Here is a 12,138-nt window from a genome sequence, read left to right on the forward strand (position 1 = left end):
CATGTACTACAAAGAAGCCATCATCGAAACAAACCACTGAAGAGAGACATGGTGTACCTTCACTGTTCCATCTGTTGAGCAGCTAGCAACATATTCATCATTTGGTGAAAATCTGCAGTGATTGACGGAATTCTGGTGCCCTATCATTGTGTTTCTACAACGGTTTTCACTCAGCACCCAAAGCTGCATGAGAAATAGAGATAGCATTATGCTCAACAATTACTCAGGCAGTTCATGTTCTTCTCAAAAATCACACACTAGCAACCAAAACCTCCATTTATGATGTTTTTCTTAGTTTTACCCACCCACATGCTGACCAACTTGATGCCATGCCCTGGGCTACCCCACACTATCTCTCTGTCTGCTAATGTGCACCAAAACTGCTAACATCATTCTGTACAGTGCAGACAAGGCCCTTGAACAGGAGCCCCTCACCTCAGACTGAGGAAGAAGCTTCCTCTTGCCTCTTTCCCCTTCAACTCTGAAGCTCAGAATTATGTAGTTTACACATAATTAGAGAATCTCTCAGCTTAGCTTTGGACAGTCTGAATATCATCTTGCCACATCCATCCTAACAAAGTTAAAAGAACATTCCATATGGTTTGTTGTTTACTCCTCTCCATCCCTCTCACACACAGTTTTCCAAGCCTATAGCCCACACTTCCCTTCTCCATTTAATCTCTTCCCTCTCTCCTACATAAAAACAAAATGAAAGTCATGCATTTGGATACTGAAGTGAGAGCTCCAAACAGAGCAGTCACTTGTAGGGTGTTCCCTGCAAAAAAACAAGCCCTTGCAAGTGTTGTGCATGCTTCAGTTCAGCTATTCATTACTCATGGAGGTGTCACTGTTGAAAATCTTAACCACATTTACAGTATAAACAATTTGAACAAGTCCCTTCTAAATCTACCTGTTCCAAGGTATCAGTTTCAGACAGCAAATGCATCTCCTGAGACATCCAGAAGGTCAGCAAGAAAGCCTCCTCTTCCCACCTTGACATCAGATCATAATTGTATCCTACCTCCAGTTTACACAAAGAACTCTTCAGATGAGACTGCATTACAATTAAAACACCTCACATCCTGCTAGCTACAGTGGCAAGTGACAGTTGTCTCCCTCCACTAACAATCTCACTCCTTGCTGTCTACTCCCAACAGCTCTCTTGCACTGGAGCTGGGCAATTGAGCCCCTACAGGGAACCAAATGAGCAGAAAACCTATGACACCAAGCAGGTTTTGCTGAGTTGGCTCCTTGCAGAATACCACTGCAGTGTGAGATCAGCACATGCACTGCAACAGGGGCAGGAGCAGTCAGCCAGGGCATCTCCAGTGCCAGTTAACTGTATGGTTTGCTTACTTGTCCTGTGACACTGCACTCCTAATTGCCACAGTCTAGGTGTTACTGAATCCTTCTGGTTTCCCCTTCCCTCAGATGCAGACATCAGTTACCTGGGTTCTGCCTGTACATACTGCCTCCCAAGACAAACTTCTTACCGTGATTACTATTTTATTTGCTGTTATTTTATTCACATTTCTATACTATGCTCAATTCAGGAAAACATAATGCTGCCTTTTTTTTCCCCCCAAGCTTTCAGCATCCAGTTTTTTACAGTATTGATGGTTTCAATCACAGATTCCTGCCTTCATTTGTCTTATGCTGTTTTTTTAACCAGGTATTTCATTTCCATACTCACTCATTCCCATAACACCCTCTAAAAGTCTTGTGAAAGCCCTCAGCTTCATGCCCTACACCAGTAGAGGACATGAATATTCATCTTTACTGAGCATGAACACTTCTATTCTGCCTTGCTGAATCTATCTGATTATAGAGCTGCAGTTAGCACTCTTAATCTGTTGGCATCTCTTATTTGAAAAAAAAAACAAACCCATACAATTTCAAGTATTTAAAGATCACAGAATCTCAAAATGCAGTGGGCTGGAAGGAATCCTCAAAGGCCATTTTGTCCAAACCCCATTCAGTGAGAAGGGAATACCTCCAACTAGATCAGGGAGCTCAGGGCCACATTAAGTTTGATCTTGAATGTCCCCAGGGATGGGGCCTCAACTACAGCTTTGTACAACCTGTTCCAGTATTTCACTACTCTCATTGTAAAGAGCTGAGATATTTATACATCAATAATCAATGCATGAGAACAATCTTCATTTCCCCCACAACACACACACACACTTACTTTGATGAAAGTGTCATTTGAGCAGGTGGCTAAAAGATACTGACCACTCCTGTTATTGAACTGGCAGCAATTCACCTGCTCCACGTGTTCATACACACTTCTGCACTGGCCTGTTCTTGAATTCCAGATCTAGACAGAATTGAAGAATGAAAGAGACTTTGAAGTATTTTATTAAATAAATAAATAAATAAAAATCAAATCTGTAAACTGTGCTGAAATATAAAGCCCTAAAACATGCTTAGTAACACCTCAGAAATGTTCTGAAGGTAAAGTAGAAATGAGATGTTCTGAAGGGCAAAGTCCAAAACTGTCTTTATCACATTCAGATCAGAATGTGATAAATATTAGAATGTCAGTAAAGTTTTGTTACAATAGTGAGAAATTGAAAATTCCACATAATTCACATGTAACAGCAACCAGAAAGCTCAATTCATCTGATAGAATAGACTAGAATAGAATTAACCAGGCTGGAAAAGACCTTTGAGATCATCGAGTCCAACCTACCACCCAGCATCATCTGATCAACTAAACCATGGCACCAAGCACCCCATCCAGTCTCTTCCTAAACACCTCCAGTGATGGTGACTCCACCACCTCTCTGGGCAGCACATTCCAATGGCCAATCTCTCTTTCTATGAAAAACTTCTTCCTAGCATCCAGCCTAAACCTCCCCTGGCACAGCTTGAGATTGTGTCCTCTTGTCCTGGTGCTGGTTGCCTGGGAAATGGTGCTATGGATAGGATTGGATTTACACATTGTGTCCTAATAACAGCAATCCCCTGCTAATACAAGTAAAACAAGAGGTAATTCTGTAAGCATGATGCTAAATCTAAGCATCTTTTATGTAATTTAACAAGTGGGGCTGATCTCTTTCTTAAATACTGAATTATCCACACAAATAAGACAGCTGAAAAACCACTGAGGCCTAAGAATCTGCTCTGCCCAAGTTGGTTAAAGCTGAAATTAAAAGCAAAACCAAAACTTAAACAACAAATAATCCAATTGCCTCCTCTCCTTTTCCTTACCTTCACTTTTTTATCAGCTGAACAAGTTGCTACAAGCTCACCGTCCGCAGAGAAAGAGCAGCAAAGTACTTCATCATCATGGGCACTTATCCCCAGGAGTCTCTCTCCACTTTCTGCTTTAAACACCTGAAACAATACACAATAAAAGCTTTTAATTCTCACACCATTCTAAAACATAAAATGTAAGCCTCTCTTCTCTCTATACAGCTCCCCTGATGTTATCTTTATGTGGACTTTTGAAAGCATTTCTGATTGCAGGGACATTAACAGAGTAAGTTTAAGAACTATTCAACTGGAGCTTCAGTTTTGGAAGGATGATAGAAAATGTCAGGTAGGGAGAGAAATAGTGAGAACTGATCTCAAAAAGAGATTTCTGGATGCAGTGTGTGTTTCACTGATGATCTTTTTTTGCATCTTTAAGTCTAAATCCATGTCCTTTCTCAGCAACTGTCAATAGCAACTGCAAACACATCTGTTAACCAAGTCTAAACTATTCTATAAACTACAAATTCCACATTTATATGTATTTTATGTGTACATATTTATGGACATGTTTCTATATATTTTACCTATATATATATATATATATATATATATATAATTATAATTATGTGTTTCTCTATATTTTATGTATACATATTTATTTATATGTTTCTATACATGTCCAGAGAAGGGCAACAAAGTGGGGAGGGGTTTGGAGCACAAGCCCTGTGAGGAGAGGCTGAGGGAGCTGGGGTTGCTTAGCCTGGAGAGGAGGAGGCTCAGGGGAGACCTTCTTGCTGTCTACAACTACCTGAAGGGAGGTTGTAGCCAGGTGGGGATTGGTCTCTTCTCCCAGGCAACCAGCACCAGAACAAGAGGACACAGTCTCAAGCTGCGCCAGGGGAGGTTTAGGCTGGCTGTCAGGAAGAAGTTCTTCATAGAAAGAGATTGCCCATTGGAATGTGCTGCCGAGGGAGGTGGTGGAATCACCATCACTGGAGGTGTTCAGGAGGAGACCTGATAGGGTGCTTGGTTGCATGGTTTAGTTGATTAGATAGTGTTGGGTGATAGGTTGGACTCGGTCTCAAAGGTCTTTTCCAACCTGGTTAATTCTATTCTATTCTCTATTTTATGTATACATGTTTATGTATATGTTTCTATCTATTTTATGTATAAATATTTATGTATATGTTTCTATATATTTTATGTTTAAATGTTTATTTATATGTGTATAGTCTCACACACACACATATATATGATATCTTTCTGTGGAAACTTAAGATTCTCAGCAGCAACTGATAAATTGGGGATCAAACAAGGGAAGAGAATGAGTGAAAAGTCATGCAGGATGGCAAGTCTCAGTCTTGAGCTTGTCATAGGCAATCAAAGCAGAGCTGGGGGAAAAGGGTCACATATCAAATCAGGGAAAAGGGTCACATATCAAATCAATTTCCTGAAATTATGTGGTTTAACTTTATACTGGGAAGGAAGAATCAAGTCTCCCTATCCTCCTCAGGTTACATACTCTTAATTATTAAAGCAAAACCACAAAGCTTTCTTCACACCAGGATACCACAGTTGTGAATTCTCCTTTTTTGTTTTCCTTTTTCATTGAAGGGGGATATTAATGGCAATGAAGTGATTGGCATTTGCTCAAGTAAGAATGTAAACTGAAGTAACAGGAAATCTGTAGTTACAATAAACTCTGCAGAACTTAAATCTAGTAACCATCATTTATTTGATTTTACAGAAAGAGCAGAAGTAGCTTTGAGCAGTTAAAAGCTTGAGCCACTGTTAGAAAATAATATGATGACATTCAAAGTTAATGGCAAGGCAGGAACTGCTAATTTTCCTATTACTTCTTCAGTGAAAGTTTAGTTTCAATGCAATTGCAAACCACAGAGTTTGCTTTTTTGGGTAGAAAATGAGGAGAAGAACAAGCAATCAGCACTCTCAGTAATGAGGCCATTAAAGTAGAGAAGCCCAGCACAGTAACTTAGCACAGCATGAGTACATCCACCAGGCCTCTCCTTCAGTGGATGCCATGATCACCAGATTGGAGAAGCCAGCAAATTAAATACAAAACCACAGTAACACATTAAGTAGCCAAATGAACAGCAACTAAGCATCACTAATGCTATTACTTTAGTACTCAACTTATCAAGCATCCAAAACAATACAAGAGGCTTGCAGAGAAGTTGTTCCTTTCCCTTACCTTTGGCTGTCTGGAATATGGATACTGGATACTTTACCAGGTTAGTGGCTGGCTGATTGCTAGTTTTCTTGAGAGCTGGCTGGCTCCCCTCCAGGCAGACTGCTGGCAAATTTATGTTAGTCACTTCCCTCTCTGTCTCCCCAAATCCACTTCCTAGCAATTTGGGGCCCATTATCCAATCTAATCCTGTCCTCAGTATCAGGGGTTCCTTTTTTCTCCCCAGATTTATTCCTTTTGCACAAGACAATTTACTAACTAAGCACCAAAGTAGCATTACCATCCCACAGAAGTCCATTACCATCCCACAGAAGTCCATTACCATCCCACAGAAATAGTAAAGCTGTAAGTAAACCAGGTTACTCTTTCTCAGTTCTGTAGGCCTACTGACGGTCTGCTATGACTGGAAATAACTTTTTTTTTCAAGCAAATACTGAATATGCTTGGGTGAATTCTGTGGTTATAAGCTTTTCATGATCATTGAAAGGTATCTTTAAGCTGGACACCAGGATGAAGTTCTTTACATAGAGCAGCAAAATACTGGAACAGGTTGCCCATGGATGTGGTGGAGGCCACATCCCTGGAGACATTCAAGATCAGACTCAATGTGGCCCTGGCCAGTCTGGTCTAGCTGGAGGTGTCCCTGCTCACTGCAGGGGGGTTGGCCAAGATGACCTTTGAGGGTTCCTTCCAAGCCAATGCAATAATCTGTGAATCATGTTCAAGTCTGTGTTTTATTAATGACTTCTTCTACCTTCACTCTTTGAATCCACATCCTTTCTCAGCATTTTTTCCAATTGTCACTGCAAAACACTGTATCTATTAACCAAATCTAAACTTACTCTTAAAACTACAAATTCCACATTTAAATGTACACATATATGATACCCTCCTGTGGAATGTAAGAACTTGAGCAGTGGTGAGGGCATAAAGTCACACAGTTTAACTTTCAAACCAGAAGATAATTAGGATTCTAAGCATGCAACTTGATGCCTGTGTAATCACAGAATGTTAGGGGTTCGAAGGGACCTCAAAAGATCATCTAGTCCAACTCCTTTGCCAAAGCAGAACCACCTAAAGTAGGCCATACAGGAACACATCCAGGTGGGTTTTGAATGTCTCCTGAGAAGGAGACTCCACAACCTCTCAGGGCAAATAACAATACATTCTCTTCAATCATCAACATGTTCTAAATGCCTAATATCTCCATGTGTCAGCAACAGAAACTTGACAAGACTGTTAGCAAATGTTACCAAGCTGGTACACAACACCTCTCTTCACTCATGCATAGGTACCTTACCTGAAGTGTTTTGTCAGCCCCACAGGATGCTATTCTTTGTCTGTCCTTAGAAAAGCAGGCATGGTAAACTGCATCTCTGTGTGGACGAACAACCAGCCGGTAGAGGTTCTTCAAGGACTTTTTATTTCTACAGGGTAAGTAGATTTGAGGTCAGCAGGATTTCTTAATGCCTTTTTAGTGTTAAAAATTATCTCTATAAAGGTAATTTTTTTTTTTCCCCCTCACACTTTTTGAGCTGAAGTTTTTCCTCATGTTGAAGTGGAACTTCCTCCGTTCCATTTTCTATCCATTGCCCCTTGTCCTATCACAGGACACCAGTGAAAAGAGACTGGCTCCTTCCTTTTGACACCCACCCTTTCAGATATTGGTAAGGGGGCCTACAAGAAGGCTGGGGAGGGACTCCTCAGGATCTCAGGTAGTGATAGGACTAGGGGGAATGGAATGAAGCTGGAGGTGGGGAGATTCAGGCTGGACGTGAGGAGGAAGTTCTTCCCCATGAGAGTGGTGAAGCCCTGGAATGGGTTGTCCAGGGAGGTGGCTGAGGCCCCATCCCTGGAGGTGTTTAAGACCAGGCTGGATGAGGCTCTGACCATCCTGATCTAGTGTGAGGTGTCCCTGCCCATGGCAGGGGGCTAGGAACTAGATGATCCTTGTGGTCCCTTCCAACCCTGAGTGATACTATTAATAAGCCATAATCATTGAGTAGAGAATACATTATTCTATTTATTTCTATGTAATTATTACTAAATTGTGGCCTTATATATCCACAGCTCCTTCCCATGAGTACTTGAGAATTGTTTCACTTTCCTTCCCCAGGAAAAAAAGAACAGTTCTTAAAAAGGTCCTTTGTATCAGCCAGACATTGTATTTAGTTGGACAGTAGAATAGAATAGAATTAAACAGGTGGAAAAGTAGGGTAGGATAGGGTAGGATAGGGTAGGATAGGGTAGGATTAACCAGGCTGGAAAAGACCTTTGAGATCATCAAGTCCAACCTATCACCCAACACCATCTTATCAACTAAACCATGGCACCAAGCACCCCATCATGTCTCCTCTTAAACACCTCCAGTGACGGTGGAGTATTTCCTTGGATCAAGGGATCAGCAGCCTGACTGCAGCTACTTACATCCATTCCAAATAAAATGTTCCTGTTTCTCTTTGAGCATGGAGCTTGGCTTGTTGATACACCTCTGATGTCTCTGGTTGGCAAAGACCTAGCTGTATGATGTCAGGAAATGGCTCTCTTCCAAGCAGGTGCCCATTTAGAGACAGGAACTCCTGGAAGTTCTCACGTACTGTGCTATCCTGTGTACAGAGCAGAAAGGATTTGATAACAGAGAAAGTGGATTTATTTCCCATGTGCCCTTTGCTCTTTTAATTTTCCATACAGCTAGTATTTTCACAGAAGCACTTGGTTCTATTTTACTATGTAGTTTCATTACATACATCAGACTGAAATGTTGCATTACCCTAACCAGGAGAGCGTGTTGCCCTTCTTTTTCAAACAAAGGATACTGGCAACAGTGCTTTACTCAATAAGCAGTCACTGTGAGATACCTGAAAGGCTATTCCAAGTGGCCAACAAATTTCTACACCTTCTCCAAAGCAGAGTACCATTTTTACACACCATTAGCTATTGAGCTCCTTAGCTATTGAGTTCCATGATCAATTACTTGGCACATACTGAAGTTACAACAAACATTGGAAACAGTTTCCTTCATGTTTCTTCACTTTTCTCTTCTCCAAGATAGTTTTTGACCTAGCACTGGTTTTAGGTTTCAGTTTTTTAAGCTTTCTATCTATCTATCTCCCATACATACATCTAACAGAATACAATTACAAAGTAGAAAAACTTATTTGGAACAGATTGATCATTTACCTGTTAGTATCATACCTTTTGATCCAGGATTGAACTATACTCTACATATTCATGAATCAGATGAGCAGGCCCTACCAATTCTGTTTTAGCTTTAATCCAGTCCAAAGAGAACATCAAGTCACGGAGTTCCTAGGAGAAATACAAATTTAAGTTCAAAGAGGTAAGTTTCATAACAGAATCTACCTGAAGGGCAAAAAGTAAAGCACAGGAAATACCTCAGGTATTTTACATGCTTTGGTATAATTGTCTCTGGTTAAAAACTTAGGCAGATGGCTGTTCCCAGCATTTTACTTGGTCAGGTGTGAAAATTCAGAGCATAGAAAGCTAAGCTTGTGATTTGAATGCAAGGGATTGCTCTTTGATACAGCCAGGCAGAGAAGGGATGGTGGCACAAAGCACATCTTGACTTTTGTAACCTGCTTTAAGATACAGCTATAAAAGGCTCTTCTAGTCCAGCCTTGCAAAGATCACTCTGCTGCTAACAGTGATCTGTTGTTCTTCCTAACAGATGCTGAATTTGAATGAAAGCAAAAAAAAATCCAGTCTTATAGAATCATAGAGTAGTTTGGGTTGGAAGGGATCTCCAAAGGTCAGCTAGTCCAACCCCCATAGTTGCATTTCATTTAAATACACTGAAATTAAAGAGTCTGAGATAGTAAGTACAATACAACCCCCCACCCCAGATTTGTACTCCACAGTACTTATGAAAGTTCCTAAGCACAGAAAGTGTATTTGACATCATGAGTCAGCCAGATGAACCATCTCAAAAAGAGGTTGAGCTGAAAAGTTCTGAGTTCATGTGAAACAAATCAGTTAGCAACCAGGACCAAATGCTATGCACAATAGGATTCTAAACATGTTGCAGTGAAACTGCTGAAGCATTCATTTTCCTGCGTGGTTTGCATCTTACTCTTGCTCAGTACCTAAAGAGCAGTAGGTGACCAAAATGGCAGTAAGTTTTCAAAGGTGCCAAGGCAATCTTGGGAACAAGAGATTGCTCATCTAACTTTTGATGGATTTCTTTTGTGGCTGTTGAACTCTAGTGATGCAGAAAATGAATTTTTAAACACACATCAGTGTGACATAAGGGGAAAAAAACCCAAACAACCTAACAATACCTGTGTAGGAAAAAGAAGAAGATTCATCAAATTCTCTGAAGGAATCAATTTAATTGAATTATCATGCAATAAAGCAAGCCTGAGGTTTCAAAAGGTTTAGAGAGGATTTCTTCTCAAAGCTTCTTAAAAGAACCAAAACAAACCAAAACCCAAACCACACAAGTTACTGTGATACAAAAATAAGAAATCTTCTCAAGAACAGCCAAGACATAAAGGGTGGAAATAAAGTTCTGTTCATAGCAGACAGTGATTATCAATGGAGCAACTCTGTGTTCAGTGTTTACCCATCTACACAAACACTTGGGAGAGGAGAGGTTCAAGTGGAAAAAGGGGGGAAAAGTTGGGAGAAAAGCAAGGGTAAGGGTGGCTCAAGAAGAGAAATAAAGGACATCAGTCAGAACTCACCTTCTCCATGTTGGCACCAGCCATGTGATAGGCTAGAAAGTTGTACCAGTACATGCAATCCTCTTGAGATGGAACAGGTGTATTAAGTTTGTAGTATTTCTTGTACTGATTTACTATGTTTTTATGTAGCTCCTACAATGGGAAAAGCAAACCACACTGTCAAGTAATATCATGGCAAGGTATGGACTAGTTTCAGTATCAAAGAATTGTAATAATGTTAATATTATGTTGTGTATATCTAATATTGTTCCAACAAATGAAATGGAAAAAGCTTGCCCTCCAAAACTGTACACTTAACCTAATTTATTGCTTAAGACTTCTCCAGAAGCATTCTCTGGCTATTAAAGAACAGAGAAGCAAGCTGTCAACCTTCCTTCTTAGGTGGAGAACAGCTATCAAATCACTCTTCACATTAAATATGAGTAGTCAACAAAACAAAAAGATGCTTACATAAGGAGATCTAAAGAAAGTCTAAACATTTTGCCTTTTCTTCATATCTATTTTGCCCTGTCCTTCAGCACTGAGAAGTTTATTGGGCCCAACTCCTAGGTCCTCTCCCTGTAAGTACTGCCTTAGATTGAAAAGAAAAAAGGAGTTGAAAGTACTTCTCTCTGTTAAAGAGGAAACTTCCCACCCCAGTAGGTTCTTGATGCCTTTGACATCATCAGTGGAACATTCCACCTCCTGCTGGAGACATCTTTGATAGAGAAATAATGGATATAAAGTCTACTCTCAGTTTAGTTTCTTAGTTCCAAACTGAACTCCACATTGATCTCCCCAATTCAAGAGACAGGGATCTGCTGAAGAGAACCCAATGGAGAGCTACAAGGATGACTAAGGGACTTGAACGTCTCTCTTATGAAGAATGACTGAGGCCGTTTAGTCTGGAGAGAAGAAGGCTGAGAGGGGATCTTATTAATGTCTATAAATATCTGAGGGATGGGTGTCAAGATGAAGGTGCCAGGCTCTTTTTGGTGCCCAGTGACAGGACAAGGAACAATTGGTATAAGCTGGAACACAGGAGGTTCTGCCTCAACATGAAGAGAAACTTCTTTCCTGGGAGGGTGCTGAAGCACTGGCACAGGCTGCCCAGAGAGGCTGTGGAGTCTCCTCCTCTGGAGACTTTCCAAATCTGCCTGGACATGTTCCTGTGTGTCCTGCCCTAAGTGATCCTGCTTTGGCAGGGGGGTTGCAGAGGATGATCTCAAGAGGTCCCTTCCAACCCCTACCCCTAATTCTATCATGGAATCACTCCACAGCTTCAAGTTGAAAATGTCTTTAATCAGTCAGCATAAGTTTAACTGCATTGTGGACCTACTCTGGGAAACTACTTTGATACTACTTAACAGAAAAACATTTTCTGAGGAATGCCCACCTTCAGAGAGTCATAGAATTGTTAGGGTTGGAAGGGATCTCAAGGATCATCTAGTTCCAACCCCCCTGCCGTGGGTGGGGACACCTCACACTACAGCAGGTTGCCCAAAGCCACATCCAGCCTGGCTGCAAACACCCGCAGGGATGAGGCTTCCATCACCTCCCTGGGCAACCTGTTCCAATGTCTCACCACCCTCATGGGGAAGAACTTCTTCCTAACAAGTCAAGGTACAATGAAGTGGATTAGTCAGTAGCCTACCTGAAGCTGGTTGCGATTCTTCTCTGTAAGAAAGTCAAGCTGAAGATCATGTAAATAATAATGGAATGACTTCCCATTACGGTCACAGAACAACAGTGACTTGTTAACAAATTCCTGCAGTATATCTTCAACTTCTTCAGTTTCCATATCCCAAAGAATACAGAGAACCTAAGCAAGCACATCAAAACAGGAATGAGTCAGAATTCAGAGGTAATGACATGTATAAATATCAGAAAGGCTACTAACTGAGGGACAACAAAACACATACTAACAAATACAGACATATTACAAATGGTAACAAACTCAGTAACTTCTCAATTCTTCCATAGCAAACTACAGGATAAATAAGACATCTCATCTTTTGCCTATTTGTGCTGATTTATGGTGAGCAA

The 12,138-nt window shown here is 40.8% G+C and overlaps 1 protein-coding gene across 6 annotated transcripts in view; it reads right to left on the minus strand.

Moving 5' to 3' along the window:
* Window positions 1–12,138, minus strand: part of APAF1 (apoptotic peptidase activating factor 1) — a 35,072-nt gene that overhangs the window by 14,528 nt on the left and 8,406 nt on the right. For 3 of the 6 annotated variants that reach the window (XR_010987833.1, XM_068142757.1, XM_068142758.1), the window contains exons 9-16: window positions 11,747–11,914; window positions 10,114–10,245; window positions 8,606–8,719; window positions 7,838–8,016; window positions 6,711–6,837; window positions 3,217–3,342; window positions 2,192–2,320; window positions 58–183 (exon numbers count right to left, since the gene is read on the minus strand). Coding sequence is in view for 5 of the 6 variants with exons in the window: in XM_068142757.1 (XP_067998858.1) it covers window positions 58–183; window positions 2,192–2,320; window positions 3,217–3,342; window positions 6,711–6,837; window positions 7,838–8,016; window positions 8,606–8,719; window positions 10,114–10,245; window positions 11,747–11,914 (1,101 nt within the window). In the remaining variant the exon portion in view is untranslated. Of the gene's footprint in view, window positions 1–57; window positions 184–2,191; window positions 2,321–3,216; window positions 3,343–5,413; window positions 5,513–6,710; window positions 6,838–7,837; window positions 8,017–8,590; window positions 8,720–10,113; window positions 10,246–11,746; window positions 11,915–12,138 lie in introns of those variants that run through there. The other 3 variants (XM_068142759.1, XM_068142760.1, XM_068142761.1) reach the window with 3 other exon arrangements.

Source organism: Melanerpes formicivorus, unplaced genomic scaffold, assembly GCF_026170545.1.
Source record: "Melanerpes formicivorus ecotype bairdi unplaced genomic scaffold, bMelFor1.0.p_v2 SCAF_8, whole genome shotgun sequence".
NCBI classification, from domain to species: Eukaryota; Metazoa; Chordata; class Aves; order Piciformes; family Picidae; genus Melanerpes; species Melanerpes formicivorus.